We start from the raw sequence: 19021 nt of genomic DNA on the forward strand, positions 1-19021 counted from the left end.
CCCCGGCCGCCCCCCTCCCCCCGCTAGAAGGCCGATATTGACGCTTATCATCACGATTTACTGCGGCAATAGTATTGCCGCATATGTAGCCAGATTGAGCTCATTCTTACGTCAAGTAAGGGTCATAGACTTCAGTTTTTGACGATTGTGTTCTTCCTGGGCTTCTACTCACATTGTCCGCTCCGCCCCGAGTATCATCGTTGAGCAGAACGGCGTACAAAAATCCTCGCTGTGGCAAGAAGATCCGGTCCTCTGAGGTGAACAACGCAACATCGACGGTCCATATGAGTCGCGGGGTTCGGTTGTGCACGCGCAAGCCGCATTTCAAATTTTCAAATTTCGGCCGCCTGAAAGGCATCTTGGACATTTCCGACCACCCGTGGTATCCAGCAAGCCATGGACACGTTGTTCCGGAGAGGAAAGATATCAATCCGCCAGCGTGAAAAGTAGTCCCTCTTTTTGGCCGCTCTTAGGATATTTATTTATTTTCCTGGTTTAGGACCTGTAAAATATCTGGGCCCTAATTTAATTTTTTCACACGTTTTATCGCTTACGGCCATGATATGTGTCTTGGCTCTCTAACATGCTCAGTTTGGTGTGTTCTCACGTCAGTGGCTGTGCGTCTGATTGATCTCGAGCGTCGTATTAGCGTTGTGGGTTCCAAGTGAACATTTATTACTCATTATGAGCCTAAATTACGTTTCATACGACTTTTGTCAACGGGCGTATGTTCTCTATGGATATTGAAGATCTGATTTAAAATAACTTCCGGTAAGACGGTCGTGTTATAAGGCAAATAATGCCTTTTTATCTGCCCCATGGTCCGTCCAATGGAGACTTAGTTGGGTGTCACGGCATTTTTCCTATTGTCCAATAGACTCCTAAGAACATTGATAATGTCTAGCCGGTTTGGAAAAATATCGTGCTTGTTCTCAAAGTAATATCGACAGCTTTTTCACATTTCTTTTTACTGCTTTAGTTTTTCCTGCGAGGTTATGTTGATTTGTGCGCTGTAGTCCGAAAACTGAGAAGTGGTCTGATAATATTCGCTTGACAACCATGCGCCTCAGTATATTTCGGCCAGCGCTGTAAATAAACAACCAGCCCCACAGCTACATTCTTTATCTTTATCATAAATAAAATTGTAACTTCCTACATTACATTTAAAACAAGTACAAAATCATTATTTAAATGTTGTAAACAAATGGCCCTACCATTGTATGACAATTCAACACATAAATAAACTATATATCTGCTGACTGGTACATTAACTTTTGTTGTTGGAGGTCAATTGTGTCCATTCAACCAATCTAACAGACATTTCAATGGTTTCTTATCAATCCTTTTAGACTGTCCATTGTTTTCAGTATAAGGGTCTCAGTCCAATCCTTTTAATTGCTATCCCATCATTATTTTACTTTAAATAATTAATTTACAGTTGCTTGGTTATTCAACAAATTATTTGTTGATTTACTTCTCTGCTCTTCACACCAAATAAACTCAAAAATTTTACTTACTGCCAACAGTTTGTTTTATTTTACATCTTTATTAAATAATAGTTCTTTAGTGACACAATTTTCATACTTAAATGGGTATTATTATGATAACTCATACTCATATTATGATAACTCATACTTATTATAATTTCAGCCCAGGGAGCGGTGAGGCGCAACAGAGGCAGGATGGTGGTCGACCCGTCACTTTCAAGGCACCCGGGGTCCGTTCACCATCGTGCACTGGTGCAGACCTCGGGTATGACGCCCAAAGAACTGTCAGACAATGACGATCTTGCCACATCTTTCGTATTGGATCCCTACTTAGGATTTGTTACACATAAAATGAACATTCGGTAAGTTTATTAGATTTCCAGTTTGTTTTTCTGTTTTATTGAGCTCCTATGCTTAAATCAATTTTGTTTGGAAAGGTATCGACCACCTAAAGCAAATAGAGAAGAATTGAAAAGTATAATAGAAGAATTTATTAAAAAGCAGGACTATAGAAGAGCATACAATAGGCTTTTGTCTGTTGATGCCCTTCACAAGGCCACACAAATGCGGAGTCGGCAACAGCAGCAAAAACTGGAAGAGCATGTATGTATTTTGTAAAATGCCTCCATTCAAACTGAAAAATATGACTCTATAAATAAACAATTATTCTTCATCTAGCTCTACCGGTATATTCGAGTGTTCGACAAGGACTCTGGGTTTATAATTGAGCCATGTTATCGCTATTCTTTAGAAGGGCAAAAGGGAGCCAAAATATCAACAACCCAAAAATGGTAGAGTTTCTTTTCTTTGTTACGATTGAACACTATATGTCTCTTGAACTGTGCTCACCGTGAAGATATTTTTAATACCTAGGTACAAAAATGAGAAAATTCCGTGTCTGGTTGGTTGCATTGCCGAGCTGTCTGAGGAAGAAGAGGCAATGCTGCTTCATCCCGGTAAAAATGACTTTTCTGTCATGTTTAGCTGTAGAAAAAATTGTGCTCAGCTTTGGCTAGGTCCTGCAGCATTTATCAATCATGATTGCCGTGCTAATTGCAAGGTAACTATCAATATCAAATTAACTCCATTGTGTTATGCTCCTAATATAGTGTTATTGATTCTATCCCTTAATACTCCTTTTTCAGTTTGTTGCCACTGGTAGGGATACTGCGTGTGTGAAGGTACTTAGAGACATTGAAGTGGGTGAAGAAATCACTTGCTTTTATGGGGAAGATTTCTTTGGTGATGGCAATGGCTATTGTGAATGCAAAACATGTGAAAGGTAAAATTACACAAGTGTTTTCCATTATTTTTAGTTTTTAATTTAAATTTTAAAAAACGTGAGCTGATGTATTTACTCATTCTAGGAGAGGAACAGGAGCCTTTGCCAAGAATAAGCCTAACATGGAAGACTTGAGTTCAGGTTATCGTTTAAGAGAGACCGAAAATAGAATTAATAGGACTAAACATCAACATGAAGAGAGCCATGAGAAAACTGCCACAGAATCTGAAAGTGTTCCTCTAAGAAACAGAAGTAATAATACAAATATTAGCACTGCCACTAGCAAATCATCCCCAACATCAACTACTGGTTCTCCAGTTTCATCAGCAGCAGTAGCTCCCTTAAGTCTCAAAGAGCTGCGTCAGAAAGGCCTTACCAAATATGATGCTGAAATGTTGATGCAACAGGGATGCCGCTTTTCAGATATCGGAGCTTTAGAACAATTGGAACACGTTACAAGGAGGCAATCTCAAGATCAAGGTGAGTAGATTCATCATTTAACAAAAAGTACCACTTTATGTAAAAACAAAACAAAAAAAACTCAGTTTTTTAGATGATTTAGGTGTCTGTCTTGGCCTCTCTTACCTATTCAATTTTTTTTTATTAATATTTGGTGATTTCTTAACTGTTTCTTCAATTCAATTTCAAAATACAGCTACTGTAATAGTTTTAATGGGACTTATCAATCTTGCATATGGTTATGTTTTCCACTGATATAAAATGCTAGTACCACTGGGGTTAGGGTCTACCGTAGAGAAGGGAAACTTGCCTCCCTTCAAGGGGAATGACGAAAGGTTGTGTTAGTGCTGGTCTGGTCTTACTTGTTTTGGTCGGCATCGCTTTTCCATAAGAAGTTGAAGGGCAGTTGACATTCTTCTGTACATGAAAAGTCCCCCTGAGCATTCTGGGCTGATAACTGTAGTGTGTTAAGAATCCGCGAAGATATTGGGTGTCCCCTGCCTAGTTAAGTCAAGCCTGGGGGGAATAATGCTCAGCGTGAGCTCTTGGCAGGCTTGCCAATGCTGTCCATATTTAAATCAGTCCCAGGGCCAACATACATCAGTCTCAAAATGCTTTTGACTCTAGAGCCACTCTTACAAGTGTTTGTAATACCCTTCCACGGCTGCTGAATTTTTGTATGAGTCAAGTATTTTTAGATGTTATGCTAAAGCTATGGCTAGTGATTGGCAGATCATGCTTACATATTTGGAAATAAAGTCTGGCCAAGTTTGGCTCTGGAAAAGTAAAATTTTCTGGACAAATCACTGCGTATTTCAGATGTGACTTGTGTTTCAGTATCCATGATTTTTTTTCAATCAAGGAATGAGCAGAGTCATAGTCATATTTTACTGTCTCACTTATGGCCAGAATTTTCCAGCATGCATGTGGCATGTCGTGGAATGGTTTTCTATGCAGCATTGGGGCTCAATTCACGCTCTGTTTATTGTCCTCAGGAATCGAGAACAGGATAAAATGCAAAAATGGTTCGTCTCTCGGGCAGAGAAACTTCATTAAAAGCGGATTTTACCGGTAAATTTTTTGTCACTTAAGACTACTTGGGTCTGTTTGAAAACATTAGGTAAATTAGTAGAAAAAAGTGGGCCATAAAACTTTCACATGTTTTGCAGAGAACTTTGTGAAGCTTGCATAATGGGCTATTGTAGGCACCCTTATCATTCACACTGACTTTGGCTTGATTTTAATCTAAGGGCTATGCTAATTTGGTTTTGAAAGTTATTTTGTTCAGAGTTGGTCTTTCGGGAGCTGTAAGTCTCAGTTTTGTTTAAACTGCTAGTTCAAGCCAAACACGCCAAGGCATTTGACTGTGTCTGTAAATATGGTTTTGCAGTGTGTTTAGCACCTCATTATTCTTCTTTGCTACAGCTGATGCATGATAAGGTCATTTAAGCTGTTTTTTTCTGCAAAACATGTGGCTTGAGAGTACACAAAGTGTATGTTGGGAAATAATTTGAGCTGCATGACAAATAGATGCATGCTGTCAAAAACTATAAATATGAAAAAATTTGGCATAGTTCTTCAAAATCATGTACGTTAGGTTGATAACTCATAATCTAAAGGTTCAAATTTTTGTGAGGTCTCCCTTGTTACCTGGATTACTATTTTGTTTGAAAGGGTCCCTGATGTAGGTAGACATCGTAGAAAAAATATTTTCCTCTCTATTTCTAAAGTGGTATGTTTTTTTTGGTTTTCTTGCTTTTGTTTCAGATTGGTTAATAATATTCCCAAATGTACTGAGCCACAGTATTATTTTTGTTGGAGCTGTCTTTTATTTCGTCTTGTTATATTGCTTTTACTTTGGTTTATAGACTAGGTTAAGACATATTGTGTGGATTATAATTTTCTTCTTACCTTTTTTAAAACAATATTTTATTTACATGATATACACTAGTTCTTGGTTCTCAAGCAGAAAGTTAGTATACTGTCTATGAATCTTTTAACATTGTATGGATCTTGTCTTATGTCCACATTGATAAAGTGAGATAAAGTCTTAATTTCTTGTATATAATCTGTTCATATGCTTCCATCCTGTTTCTTCAATTCACTTATACACAGCCACGCTTTCCATTTTGGAATCCAAAGCACTGTGTTCCATGTGACTTCTTTTAATGATGATTTCTGGTTGCAGCGCCGCCCGTAGTAACACCGGACGCCGCTCGCAGCGACGCTGCCGACAGACGGAGGACCAGTGTTTGTCGAGAACAAGACCACGACGGGAGCAACGAGTCAGGAGAAGGCCTTAGTGAAGACGGTAAAAAGTGTGTGCAAGTAGATAATCCACCTGACAAAGCGCCGGGCCGGATCACTCGATCGTCTCGCCTCTTGCGCATGTCTGCGGCCAAGGGCGACTGCCCGGGAGTGGCTGAACCCATTGAGTCTAGAGTGGCCAGTCCACTCCCTGTGTTAGAAAAATGTGTGCTCAATGGAATAAGTGATGACACTCAAAGTACCACCGGGAGTGATATAGACTCGGTGTGCAGTGAAAGGAGAGGGAGACTACGTCAAAGTAAAAAAGGGAAGGAAGGGGAAGAGGTACCTTCGCCTCCAGCACCCTCTCTGTCTCCCCCCCGTGCTGGTAATTCTGTGATAAAGGAAGAGAAGGAAGGTCCTCCGGTCCTAGAACTAAATACAGAAGTAGGTGGATCATCATCTGATGTCTTGGCCAAACTAGAACCTAAAGATCCTAAAGTGACCACAACAAAAGCACCAAGACTGAGAAATGGGCGCTTTGTAAGTAGGAAAGCTGTGGCTGAAATCAGTGCAAGTAAGAGCAGAGACATACCAAAAAGATCCCAAGAAAGGATCCGTAAAACCTCTTCTTGTGATGATTCCACCAAAGATGTTTATGAGTTTGATGAGTTTGACGATTGTGAGAGAAGTCCAAAAGCCTTAAGACATTTACGTGGGTCTGGAGATAGCGCTAAACCTGACCAGCAACCATCGTGCTCTGAACAGACCTTTCAAAACTGCAATGAAGTAACTCCTGAGAGGCCTTCAGGGCGTCTTAAGCTGACTCTTAGAATGAAGCGTAGTCCCATGTTTGATGACATAATTGAATGGAGACGAAATATGAATGAGGAATGTTTTGAACCTCAATATGAAGTTTTACGTGTTGAAGGAATTGACGAAGAAGAAACTAGAGAAAAAAGCAGTCCTAAGAAAAAGAAAAAACATAAAACAAAAGATAGAGATAAGAGGAGACGGAAGCTCAAGGAGGAATCTTCCAGGTGTAATGGTAGTGAAGAGACAACCATTCCGCTCAAAAGATTGCGACTTATATTGGGCAATGAAACTAGAACAATAGATATTCCAAGCTCTACACTGAGTGCTTGATTTGTGTGGTCTGGTTTTGCTACTATTGTTGCATTTTATTAGTTACTTGTATGTATTTTTATGTCTGAAAATTAATTGTACTCAAGTTTTAACCTAAGGAAAGGTTAAACATGAGACGTACACCCTATCTTGTCATCTGTTACACCCCCTTCAACAACAAATGCCGTTAATGGAGTATCACTGAAGGTATCATGCACGCAGGAGAATTTTCTAGTATCTTATTATGCATTCTTTTTTTTTTTGTATAGATTTACTATCAAACCAATTTTAACTGTAAATTTATTGGAAATGGTTAGCTGTCATGTTTCTAAATTGAGCAGTCATGCTCATAAGTTGCATATCAAATCTAGAATTCAAAAGGAATTACTGGAAGAATAAAAGAAATTTCCTTGGTGAATCTTTTACACACAAGGTTCCCTTGTTTCCTTTCTCTAGGTTTTGCAATTAACTTTGCAAAAGTTTGTTGCCATCTGTACTTGAATGCATCACTAAGCAAATAAGGCAGTAATTCTTGTCACTGATTGTTCTAATAACAACCATTACTTCATTTGTGGGCCACAGAAATGTCTAGCAGCTTAGGTCATTTGTCTATTCCATTTTCACTTAGTCTTTCTTTTACGGTACTTACTCAAAAGACGCATTCATGGTTTCACTTTTAAATTCCAGTTTGTTGTATTTTTCTTTTTTCTTTCATGGCCTGTAATTCTTTAGCTGTACTATTTTTTCTATGTTTTTTATGTTTTCCTTTGATAGTGACAGTTGAAGTTCAAAGTTGAAAACCCTATTTCGTTTTCATTTTTCTTTCTTTTTTTTTGTTTTTTTGTTTTTGGGTGTAGATACTGACCTATTCATTTCAGTTGAAATTTATTAGTTAGGCTCTTGTGTAGTTAAGTGGCTGCCTTTTTTGTTTATTTTTAAAATCTTTAATTAAAATTATGTCTTGTTATTTTGATTAGAAGTTTCTATGCATCATTGTTACCTTGTTGACTTAACTGAATCTGACGTCTTCATGTATCATAAATTAATTGACTGGCTTTCTTTTAAGTTTGCTTTGGTCTGTTTGTAATCTGGCTAACTAGTCAGTTAACTATCTGACATGTACTATAGTCATGGGTTTAAACAAGATTTTTAAGTAATTTTTCCCTTAATTTACCCGAGGAAATGTTCGTACTTCCCAAATTATTAGCACAATATATGTATTAAGAATAATTATTCTTATTACAAGGTATGTTGTAACTGTCAGTTAAGCCTGCTTATGAGAAGCCAAAGGATCTGAATTATGGTGCTTCACTGTATATGACATTTCACCCTTGCTGTGGCCTTTCAAAGTGTACCAAAGGAACCAGTGCTTTTTTCTTGCTATTTGTCTGTGCAATATGACCTAAGTAAAGCTCATAGCTCTTTGCTATCTATATTTGTTTTTAACTTAAAGTATGTTTCTTTTTATGATCGTTGTTCAATTGGAAATTCAATTAAGAACAACTGCAAGAATGAGGTTTTAAATTTTGTTTTACTTACATCTAAATGTGATGTACATATATAGCAGAATTCTGTGAATATGAGCATCGGTAACAAAACCATTTATGGCATATAGACTTTATGCACTGCCAGTTGTGCTACATTGATGCTGTTGAGGCTTGAGAATTATCTTTTCAAATTTGGATCCTTTTATTGTTTTTATGTCAAGAAGATCTGACAGACATTTTTGTGGTACAGCTGATTGGAGGAAGTCCTAAAAAAAACTACTTGTGTTCAAAGTTGTCTTCGTAACAATTTTGTCTTGTTTAAAATACAGCTTGCATGCTGTGTTTGTAAATATTTAAAGAAAGAAAAAATAAACAAAATATAAGACTGGGGAACAAACAAACCTAAGGCGAGGAACTGGTGTATGTAAAACCCTAGTTGTTTCCATTATACATACATAAGAAATGTGATAAAATGATTAACAGATAGTGTATTTGTAAATAGTTAATTTGAGAGAAAAAACTGTTGTTGATGATTGCATACTGTTACTTTAAAAATAAAAAAAAAAAGATTTGTCTCTTGTAAGCTCAGTTTTGTTTGTAGGTCGTGCCCCCAGAGGCCATATCACTGTCGAGCTTTTTTTTTCTTTTTCCTTTGGGGAGTGGGGGGGGGGGCAGGGGGAATTGGTGTGCTGTAAGTAACAAATGATCACCCCCCTTGGACATGCATGTAGCTGAATACGTTTCCATAGTTATAATTTGTTTTGTGTTCATTTAGATTTTCAACTTATGTGATGTGTACATGTAACTAATACATAATTTACATAATTGCTTACTACAAATTTTATGTTATTTTTTTCTTTAGAAAAGAATGAAGTAAAGAAACATGTGATTTGACAACATTTTCTTATCTTTGCCAAGCCTTCCTAATGTTATATTCTGTTGCAGTTTAGCAGTCCCCTTTCAATCTGGCCCAGACAAGTATCTCTTTTTATTGCTTTTAGTTTATACACAAGACTGCACTGCCAAGAGGTGTGAGTTAGGTTGTTTTTTGTTGTTGTTTTTTTTTTTTGTAAAGTGTGTCTTATAGCCTTCATGATATAGACATAACTAAGTATTACCATTGATACAAGAAGTCTATTTTTCTCCCAAAAGAGCCATCATAAGGAAATATGTGTATGCTTCTTGAACCCACATTTTTGTGTGTCAAAGATGAAAACCACTGTGAATTGAATATCAATACAAACGATAAAAAAAAAAAGGTAATTTCAAGTATATGTCCAATGATTGCAAAAACTGTCTGAATTACCCAATAAACAGAGCACAACTGCCAAACTGAACTTGTGTATGCATTAACTTTCCCTCTGCAATGATTTTTAAAGATTAATTTATTGTCTGAGAAAGGTCCAGAAACATTACAACTGGTCAGGTTTGATTTATATTTGTTTTTATATTTGTTTCTTAATCAAACAATCACGCAAGCTAACAGCCCTGCTTTTGGTCAAATCCAAAGATATGTATTAATAAAACACACACACAAAAAAGAAGGCAATGAAAGAGATGATTGCTCACACAGATAATCATAAGTAGATTCAATTCAGATCCAGGCAGGCAACTTTGTCCTGTCCTAAGCTTTCTTTTTGATGAGTTGAATTATTGAGTTTGCAATATCCATAGTCTGGTCATCTACAAGAACTACATCAAAATGGTCCAAATATTTGGGAAGAAGGCGATCAACCTGCAAACGATGTTAAAATGTACATAGGTAAGCAGATAAAAAACATCTTAAAGGCATTTTTGACAACAAAAAATGTCTGATACACATACATCGCCGTATAAAAATCCTATTTTCAATACAGCATCTGTATTGGGAACACCATCAGCCATTTCAGCATCTCCAAGATTATCACCCATCAGGATCACATTGTGGCGACTTGACATTTCCTAGCAAGAAAAACCCCAAGTCAAAAAATACAAAAGTGATAAAAAACAAGTACTACATGTGAAAGAAGTTGAAAGTTATAATGAAATAAACCTGAAAATAGTTTGTGTGCTCAGCTGCTTTTCCATTTTTGTTAAAAGGATGGACAATGTCAGCTGTGAAACCATTCACAAGCCCATCTTTATACTTTAAAAAGTTTGATATCACATGGATATTTTTGTTGGCCACTCCATGATTTTTCAAAATTGCATCCACAACGTCACCCAGGCCAGCAGAGAATACAAGAAGTGGCACATTAAGTGAATCAAGAGTAGTGACTAGATCTTGAAACCCTGATCTATTGTTTATGTGTTTTTCAAAAGAAAAAGAAAGGATTAGTAGCAAATAAAAAAAATATGAAGTAAAACATGTACTTACATGCCTGTATGTAATGTACCTTAACTCTGTATTAGATTTTTTAACAGCTTCTGATATTTCACTAGAATCTAGAGGAAAACCACGGAAGAGTTCACTAGTCATTGTGTACCACTCAACCATGAATGGTGTCTTTTCCTCTTTTGTTAAATGTGGATCTCTCTCAATGGGAAGATACTTTTTTAGGAGTTCACTATCCTTCCCACTAAAATGTGACGGTAATCCATTACAATTATTTATAACACCTGCAAGAGATAAACTTTTAGAAAAATTCTGAATGAACTCAGATTGAATATCATGGGGTGGTTTTTTAGAAATACATACAGAAACTAGAGGTGTGGCGTGTACCATTCACATGTTGCTTCGTTATAGTATGATCAAAATCAGCAATCACCTTGAACCAGTGAAAACATTAGGTACAATTAAGATAAAAATCAAAATTAACATTACAAAAAAATAATAAAAAAATTTGTGTTATTACCTGCAAAGCATTTACACCACCAGACTCCAATTTGTCTAGGAGAGCACGAACTTTCCTGGGATCTTTTACATGAACCCACTTCCTTCCAAACTCTGGTATCTATATAAGTGGTCAAATAAAAGTAAGTATAGATACACACGTACACACACAGACAGACAGACAAAGGAATATAAGACGTGAGGAACACTTACCAAGTCCAACAGCAACTTCATATCTGCTTCTCCACTATCACCCATTTTCACTGAACAGGTTCTGCAAACATGGGGATGTGAAAAAATTGAAAGAATATCACACTACTGACACTGTAAAGCATACATCAACATCTTCCGTTGCACAGCAAATCTGTCGGCTATGCAAATAGACATTATGAGGCAACTACGCAAACAGAGCATTGTCCTGATAAGCAGTTAATTTTAATACCCAGTTCTTGCTTTAAAAAAGTGACCGAATGGACTACACAACATTTTGCATGATGCACTTTAAAATCGCTATAAGGTGTTTTGTTTATTTGCTTTTTATATTATTATTGATTGGGCTGTGCTAATGCATTGGTTGCAGGAAGCAGCCCACTTAACCCCAACCTTGCCCCAGCGCTTGTTCATGCAGATGACATTTAAAGATATGAAAACTAAATGAAGAATACTAAAAGGGCTTGGAACAGGAAATAGTCAACAAAAATTTAGCAGTTGTAACTTACACAAATCTTCACAAAACTGTTTTTGCACCGCCACCACCGGTCTGATAAAATGATTGGTGTCTGCCTCTGCGTCTGCACCGTCTGCGCATGCGCTCATGCTTTGTTTACAAATGGGAATCAGTTATATGCACCACAGTGCTTAGTTAGATTCATTATTTTCAGTCATATTGTCAACAAACAATCAAATCAAACCACGGTTCAGAGGTGGTTTTGGGACGGGGTTCCACATCACATTTTCTGTTCAATATTTTGGCCGTTGGTTTGTAACTTGTAGAGCTGGCGAACAACTGAAGTATTCTTTCATTGTTGTTTGTTGTCACTCTAGTCAGAGTGTGTCTGGTATGATTTTGTGTGCATGGTGAGTTCATTTTAGTTGTAATTGAGCCACAGGACTTCCACTTCAATAACAATAATCATATCTTTTAAATTGTTCTACTTACAGAGAAATGACAGACAGTATTGACTCGGAGAATTCTTCAGCACATTCATTGAATAGTGGCAGTGACTGCAAAGGTAGGCCTCATCATCAATTACTTGGCATCACTCGCAAGCTCTGCTAAGAGCACTCATCAATGTGACACTAGAATCGCAACATACAATAATGTCATATTTTAAATAGTAAAATGTATCGTATTGACAATGACAGGAAAATACCTGTCTATAAATTTGACTTAATTGTCTGTACACATCTTGTTTTCCACAAACTTCGAATTCAATCTGACTATTGTACTTTTACAGAAGTTCACTGCCTACAGCAACAGAATGTTGCAAAAATCAGTAGAGGTGAATTGGAGGATTTGTATTATCAACTGCATGATGAAAATATTGAAATTAAGAAGAAGTTCAATTCTTTGGACAACAAGTACAAGATGTGAGTTCATCAAAAAAGCATGGATGGGAATGCATTATGATATTATTATTTAAATTATGATTGTTATATTGTTGACACTTATCCTTACAGAATGGCTACCAGAGTTATGCGTCTCTCAAGAGAGCACAAGTGTGTTGAGTCCATAGATAGGGAGGAGGACCAGAGACAACTGCAGCAACTCAGGCAGAATGAAACTGCTTTGAATGCTAAGTTAACTGTGTTAAGAGGACAGCTAGCCTCTCACACTCGACTACATTCAGCAGCCCTATCTAAAGTACAGCGCCCAAGACCCCACCGCTGTAGTCGCATTTGTCATTCAGGGTAAGTATTGATTTCTCACAGACTTATATCCCTGAAATCTAAAAAGTATAATCCTATTTGTTCAAAAATAATTTCAGCCGTGGCAATTGTGGGAAAGATGATGATTCTATTCTGGCAATTAGTCGTCCAGGAAGTCAAAGTAGAGGTCAAAGTCGACAACGTAGTTCTAGTCTAACTGGTAGTCAACAAGGTGCACCTAAAGACCAACATGGTTTGGCAAAAACCAATGCTGGCTTACAAGATGAAATCACCCGCCTTCAAAACAAAATCAGTACACTGCAGAGAGATATGTTACTTGCTAGTGAAAAAAGTAACACTCGTATTTGTGAGCTAGAAACTGAGCTTGCCAAACATTTAGATAAGGATACTGCCGAAAATGTTGAGTTAATTAAGGCTCGACGATTAAGTAAACAGCATGAAACAGCTTTAATTTCTCTTCAACAAGAGCAACAAATGACTCAAAGAGAGCTACAAGCATGCAAAGCAGCTCTCACTCTTGCTGCTCGGGACCAAGGTAACTTGCTCTTAGATTTTAATGCTGCAATTTTTAAAGATTTTTTAAAAAGATTTTAATGCAGATTTTGAATTTATTGTTCATGAATTCCAGATGAACTGTGCTCAACTTTGATGAAGGAAAGACAAAAAAACACAGACCTACACCAAGAAAATGTGAAGCTCTCCCAAACATGCTCCTCTATTCGTGATCTTGAGGAACAACTCAAAGATGCTAAGGTAAGTGTATTGTTCCAGTGCTTGCAGTACAATGTCTATGATTTCTTGTATTAAATGGTCATTCCTTGTAAACATGAATATATTCTGTTTTGGCTATTTAGAAAGAAAATGCAGTCCTCAAAGAGCATAGTAATCGTCTCCTTCAGCTCAAGACTGGAACTGCAGATGCTCGGAGCAGTCCAAGGAGTAATTTCAATGAAGTAAATACAAATATAGCTTTTTTTTACTCTTTTAAAATGCTTTTGATAATTAACCTTTAACAACTTTCAGGTACATGTAGTAGCTCAAACCGCCAGTGAAAATCTATCTATCATGCCGGATAATAATGATTCAAAACAGAAATTGGCCAGCCTAAAACAAGAAGAATTGAATCTGCAACAAGAGATTAAGGAGATTCAAGATGAAATATCAGTCCTAAACAAAAAACTACTTCAAGCTAAGGATGAACGAAATAACTTAAATGAGGAACATGCCAAAGTATTACGTGAATGCTTAAAGTTACGCACAGAACTGATTGAACCACAGGAAGAGAGGAAAAGACTATTCCAACAGTTGTCAGATATACGTAATGAATCTGCCTGTCTTGTTGAAGACTTATCAAAGAGCAAGTCTAAACTAGAGCAGCAGAAAAAAGATCAACAAGATCTTCTACTTGCTCTCCAGGTGAAGCTGACCACATACACTTTCTTATAATTTTTTTTCTCCGAATTTTGGGAATTAATTAATTGTGTCAACATAATGTGAATTTGTATCGTTTTAGGAACAAAGAGCAACCAATGCATTGGAGAAAGATGAATCAATTGAGAGGACTGGTCTCAACTACTCTCACCCTCTTGCATCTATTGCAAATCGCCAACTTTTTCATGCACCTCAGCTATCATCTGGTTCTGGTTATTTTCTGTCTCCACCTCAGTCCCATTCACATCCATGCACTCCTCGGCCAAGGCCGCGAGCTGGTGATGCATGCTTGGCGCTGTTGGAACAAACTGCCATCAGGCCATCTTCAAGTTCTTTTCATGGAGTGTTAGGATCACATGGTTCACTCCAGGAAAGGTTCCTTGAGTTGTGCATTCCAAACGGTCCCATATCTTCCTCTCTAACACCTGTGCAACCAGTGTCAACTGAAGAGGGAGGAAACTCTTCTAAGGTAGCAATTAACACATATACAAAATAAATACACAGGATTGTACTGGTTATTTTTCATTTATATTTTTCCTTTTTTTCTATTTCTTTCCTTATTTTTTTTTTTTTTTGATTTGTTACTATTTTAGATTGCTTCAAATTTGCCTGTATCTGAAGATAAACATGAATCTCAAAGTATACCTGTATCTCCAAAGATAAGAAGCAGTTCCTATTCTCATCAACACAATGGACAGACTGATACTCAGCGGGAACTTGACAAGTGTCGAGAAGTGCTTAGGGTGCAGTTTAACTTAAACTCGATTTACAAGAAGGAGGTAAGTGTGAGAAAATTGATGCATCATGCTAGGAGAAAGAATTTGAGTTTTTAATGTACCGATTCTTTTTTTACCAGGTTGCCAGCTTAAGTAATATTGTCCAATCTCTCACATCAGGCACACGGACCCAGGATGATAGTTGTAAGTAATTACATGTACTAATCTTTATTCTTAAAAATCTAGTCATCAAAGTCATGCAGAACACTAGCATTTCTTACTTTGTGTCAGTATTGTGACAGCACATATTAATAATACAAAAAATATCACATCAAGGCAGGGAAACTTGTTCAGACTGTGTTGATGTTTCTCATCCGATAAACAAAAGGTGTGCAATTTTATGCAGACTGACTCTCTTTAAATTATCTACTACCTCACTTTTAAAGACTATGCTTCATCATACATATTTAAATTATTCAAAAAAAGACGACATAAAATTGAAAATAATTATTTTTAGAAGTTGTAAGAAAAGCACGGTTTGGGGCTTATGGCACACATTGACATCAGTCTATCCTTGTTACAATTTTATTTCTGCAGATTTGATCAAAGTCTTGCTTTATGTATAACCTATCCGTGTAACCCATTATATTTTATAGTTTTCATTTTCTAATCTTAAAGGCCATCAGATTTAATCTGATAAGGTAATAGTTCTGAATCTGACATTTACTGAGTGAGCACACATTGGCTTAGTGATTTTTGTTGTTGTGTTTTTTGTTTTTTTTGTGTGTGTGTGCGCATTAACTGAATAAATGTTGGAATTTTGCAATATTAGTTACTATTATTCCTCATACTTCTCCGCTGAATAACTGGCCATTGATTCTTTCTACTCCAGGATGGTGACTCTGATGTGTTCATTTTGTGGAGACTTTCCTGTCTCAAAATAGATTGTAGTAATAAATACTGTTCATTGTCAGTGGAGTTAAGAGCTGCTGCAAATTGTTGCATTGTTGTCTGAGTATCATCAACTGCAGGGAATTGAATGGACTGAGCGGATGGTGAACCAGCCCATGAGATACCTCCAGGTCCAATTTTTAGGCAACCAAAGCGAAGACGTATTAAAGGAGATGTGAAAACAAGTCCAATTTCTACTGCTGCACATGCCTGCAAAATGAACGATGCTATGTAAAGTTATCTTCTTACCAGTGTGCGATGGAATGAAAATGGGCTGAATTACACCTGCATAGTAGCAATTTTTCTCACCTGAACCCTTGCATCATCTGTTAGGCTGATATTTGCAAGTCGTAGACAAACTGTCACCACTGGGAATTGGGGGATAGGAAAACAGAATGGTGGGGGATTTGAACCTGAAGAGAGGGACGAATATCAATGTAAATGTATTAATTCCCAAGAGACCTTAATCTCTTGCTTACCTGAAATTAACTCTCGTTCAATAAGAGTGCGATTATTCATAGCCAAACGAAGCACAATGGCAATGGATTCCTTTACATAAGATAAACTTGCGCAACCTGCAGAGAAATATTAATAGATTAGTTCAGTTCTATCAGATCACTCTTAAAATCATTTTCTCATAACTTATTACTAGACCTGTTTTATTCTTGCGCAGAGGTTTTATCTCCACTCTTGCACAGCAGGCACAGGTCCAATGGGCACAAGAGCAGGAGGTGTTAAAGTGTGGCAAGATTGACGGCAAAGATGCCAAAGAGATTCTCTGTGAGGGACTCAGTGCCATCTTAAATATGAGAAGAAAGAAACACAAATGGAACCACAACAGTTAGTTATTATAGATGAGGGTAAGGAAAACTGACCAAGACTCAAATCCATGACTTTCAAACCTTGATAGCCTGACTATGTTCAGCGTGATCCGGCAGTCCCCATATCATTGGCGGCACGAGGAGGTCTATAGTCTCACCCTCCGCCTCAGGTTGGAAGTCCTGGAAACCGTCGACCTCGATGCCCTGGTTGTTGTTACCGGGCACCTCGTCAAGAGCCAGGGACCCCGGTAGTGCGCGGGCCACCACGCGTGCTGCGCCTTCACACAAATAATTTTTCTTCAAATCCGACTTGGGTTGATGAAAATGCGCGTAAAAACGCATTGGGGCGAGAAACCACCACGGTGACATACCTGCCGTCGGCACCGCCAGCGCACATCCCAGGGCCAGCAGGTGGAGGAGGGACGGCCTCATCGAGGTCCTCATGGTGATGGCTCGGCCGGGGAGGACTCTGCAGCCACAGGCTCTCGATGGCGAATGAGCTGAGGATAACAGCCGCTGCCCTGGGCTTTCCCCGGGACTCGGTCGGTGATTCCCTTATCACGGCGGGTCCCTTTGCCGCCAACACGACTGCATATTGATTCCATTAGGCGTGAGCAAACATGCGGCTGACACCGTGCGCTGAGCGTGCCAGACAGAGAGAGAGGGGGGGGGGGGTCTTTTCCCCTCCCACCCGCTCACATGGTGTGCCATACCACGGCGGCTGTCAGGCAGTGCAAGGGGCACGACGCTTAAATGCACCTTTATGGAAAGCATAGAACCGCCCTGAACTCTGGGGAGCAACTATTGAGAGCGCCCGGCCCGGTTCCTGTCAGAATTTCCTGTTGTTTTTTTTCGTGCCTGGCCAGTGGAGCGCCCTTGTCCTCCTCGATCGGGGCCTGCCTGCTTGCCTGCATCTGCATCGATCCCCAATTCTATAAGCCCACCGTCCCAGCTTGTGGGCGTGAGGACGCATGCGATCGCGCCAAGAAGCTAAAGCAGTTGTAGCCCTGGGAAGGGCATTCCAAGACCCTTTTGCAATTTTATCCCGCTCGAAAACGTTATCGTTTCGACGTACTAGCCGATGATATGCCCCCATTTTGCCACCCTCTTCACCACATCGCCGCCCCAGAGAATCTTGACGACATTTTTCCAGCAACCACAAATTCACAAATTGTTCCCCATCGAGCTGGACTTCTGAGCCCCTATCGGTGGTGAGGAAGGCAGGACCCCAAGCCGCAGGCGCTCAGCACTACGGCGGCTGTCACAACTGCTTACTTCTCTCCACAGCACCTGATGAGGATGGGGTAGGCAGTGCCGCATCACTCTGGTGTCTGACGGGACTGCCTACTCCTCTCCATAGCGCCTGACGAGGACGGGGTAGGCAGTGCCGCATCACTCTGGTGTCTGACGGGACTGCCTACCTCAGAGGCTGATGCTCTGACTCACTCGCCCGCCGATCGCCGGTGTGGCGTGGCGGGACGGGATCGCTGCCGCCGCCAGTCGACCAGGCGCTGAGGTTGCATTTAAGAAGTCAGAGTGGTCGACAAAGATATGCGAGTAGCGATCCCACGCAGCAAATACTCGGTGACTAAATCGATGTGGCGCGATGAGGGTTACTCATTGCTCCAGCGAAGGGGGGAGGGGAATGCCACGATGACTACCCATGTTTACAGGGTGGTTTTTCGGGGTCATTTTCCGAGGTCAGTTAAAAGAACAACTCCACCCTCAGGCAACATTTGCACGGTTGCTTCGCCACTCTCAACTCTCGATAACAAAGCACGACTTCGAACACCCACCCTGTGTAAATTTGAGATTTAAAAATTGCCTTTTTTTAAAAAAAGGAGTACACGATTTTACAACAAAATGTTTAAACTAAACAGCTAAACATGTGTTCTAGACACGATCAGCAGCTGCCGCTGCATGGTACAGTGCACAGCATATAGCACATTTGGCACACATGGGCCGGGGTCGTCGTGTGGGCGTGTGGCTAACCGGAAAGGCAAACGCGGTAGCAGTTTTGAGTACCTAGTGACTTCTCCTAGTATCAAACAACCGGCAAAGTAGATATGGTGTGAGTCCACGGGTTCGATTCGCCCTGTCGTATGAACACATTTCTGGCCACCATAGCGCCGAGTAGGAAACTTGACATTTTAAAAGGAAGGAGACATAGGAAGATGTTTTCGCACACATGCGTATACTCCAAGTACCATCCAACCTTTATGAGTTTCGTTAACCGCAGTAACCCGCAGTAACCCATACCTTCTAATTCACTCAAGGTTCAGGTTTGCATAATAAATACACTTGGTACCCCCC

General features: G+C 39.1%; 4 protein-coding genes across 5 annotated transcripts in view; 2 read left to right on the forward strand and 2 right to left on the reverse strand.

Moving 5' to 3' along the window:
* Window positions 1-425: 425 nt before the first annotated feature.
* On the forward strand, window positions 426-9424 carry LOC113204709 (histone-lysine N-methyltransferase KMT5B). The gene is made up of 8 exons (XM_026419975.2): window positions 426-771; window positions 1651-1849; window positions 1925-2090; window positions 2166-2278; window positions 2361-2547; window positions 2633-2769; window positions 2855-3249; window positions 5417-9424. The coding sequence occupies exons 2-8, from the start codon at window positions 1683-1685 to the stop codon at window positions 6619-6621; spliced, it is 2370 nt and encodes a 789-aa protein (XP_026275760.1). The 5' UTR covers window positions 426-771; window positions 1651-1682; the 3' UTR covers window positions 6622-9424.
* Window positions 9425-9509: 85 nt separating this feature from the next.
* LOC113204708 (cytosolic 5'-nucleotidase 3) lies at window positions 9510-11751 on the reverse strand. The gene is made up of 8 exons (XM_026419974.2): window positions 11619-11751; window positions 11113-11173; window positions 10922-11020; window positions 10765-10834; window positions 10463-10685; window positions 10120-10363; window positions 9912-10028; window positions 9510-9822 (listed from the first exon to the last, which is right to left on the reverse strand). Exons 2-8 carry the CDS (start codon window positions 11155-11157, stop codon window positions 9712-9714), a joined length of 909 nt encoding a protein of 302 aa, XP_026275759.1. The 5' UTR covers window positions 11158-11173; window positions 11619-11751; the 3' UTR covers window positions 9510-9711.
* Window positions 11752-11796: 45 nt separating this feature from the next.
* On the forward strand, window positions 11797-16186 carry LOC113204706 (protein fantom-like). 2 transcript variants are annotated; one of them, XM_052272677.1, is made up of 12 exons: window positions 11797-11976; window positions 12061-12131; window positions 12357-12489; window positions 12580-12810; window positions 12888-13324; window positions 13418-13542; window positions 13644-13742; window positions 13813-14205; window positions 14303-14689; window positions 14814-14999; window positions 15077-15140; window positions 15829-16186. In XM_052272677.1, coding segments are annotated over exons 2-12 (2124 nt in total). In that variant the 5' UTR covers window positions 11797-11976; window positions 12061-12064; the 3' UTR covers window positions 15831-16186. The 2 variants fall into 2 exon arrangements, with proteins under 2 accessions (XP_052128637.1, XP_026275757.1); XM_026419972.2 differs by lacking the exon at window positions 15829-16186 and having other exon boundaries at window positions 11798-11976; window positions 15077-15762.
* The window catches only part of LOC113204707 (uncharacterized), a 3923-nt gene continuing 625 nt past the window's right edge, over window positions 15724-19021 (reverse strand). The window contains exons 2-7 of the mRNA XM_026419973.2: window positions 17080-17296; window positions 16790-16986; window positions 16542-16686; window positions 16367-16462; window positions 16197-16300; window positions 15724-16097 (exon numbers count right to left, since the gene is read on the reverse strand). Coding sequence (XP_026275758.1) covers window positions 15765-16097; window positions 16197-16300; window positions 16367-16462; window positions 16542-16686; window positions 16790-16986; window positions 17080-17152 — 948 coding nt within the window. The 5' untranslated portion in view covers window positions 17153-17296 and the 3' untranslated portion in view covers window positions 15724-15764. The remainder of the gene's footprint in view (window positions 16098-16196; window positions 16301-16366; window positions 16463-16541; window positions 16687-16789; window positions 16987-17079; window positions 17297-19021) is intronic.

Source organism: Frankliniella occidentalis, unplaced genomic scaffold (assembly GCF_000697945.3).
Source record: "Frankliniella occidentalis isolate FOCC.00 unplaced genomic scaffold, Focc_3.1 Scaffold7, whole genome shotgun sequence".
NCBI lineage: Eukaryota > Metazoa > Arthropoda > Insecta > Thysanoptera > Thripidae > Frankliniella > Frankliniella occidentalis.

Coding starts and splice junctions, on each gene's coding strand:
- LOC113204709 (XM_026419975.2), top strand. CDS start 1,683: ATGGTGGTCGACCCGTCACTTTCAAGGCACCCGGGGTCCGTTCACCAT. Junction 2,279..2,360: donor ATATCAACAACCCAAAAATG/GTAGAGTTTCTT, acceptor TTTAATACCTAG/GTACAAAAATGAGAAAATTC. Junction 2,548..2,632: donor ATTGCCGTGCTAATTGCAAG/GTAACTATCAAT, acceptor CTCCTTTTTCAG/TTTGTTGCCACTGGTAGGGA.
- LOC113204706 (XM_026419972.2), top strand. CDS start 12,065: ATGACAGACAGTATTGACTCGGAGAATTCTTCAGCACATTCATTGAAT. Junction 12,490..12,579: donor TTGGACAACAAGTACAAGAT/GTGAGTTCATCA, acceptor TTATCCTTACAG/AATGGCTACCAGAGTTATGC. Junction 13,543..13,643: donor AACAACTCAAAGATGCTAAG/GTAAGTGTATTG, acceptor TTGGCTATTTAG/AAAGAAAATGCAGTCCTCAA.
- LOC113204708 (XM_026419974.2), bottom strand. CDS start 11,157: ATGGGTGATAGTGGAGAAGCAGATATGAAGTTGCTGTTGGACTTG. Junction 11,021..11,112: donor TGAAGTTGCTGTTGGACTTG/GTAAGTGTTCCT, acceptor CCACTTATATAG/ATACCAGAGTTTGGAAGGAA. Junction 10,364..10,462: donor AAATCTAATACAGAGTTAAG/GTACATTACATA, acceptor CATAAACAATAG/ATCAGGGTTTCAAGATCTAG.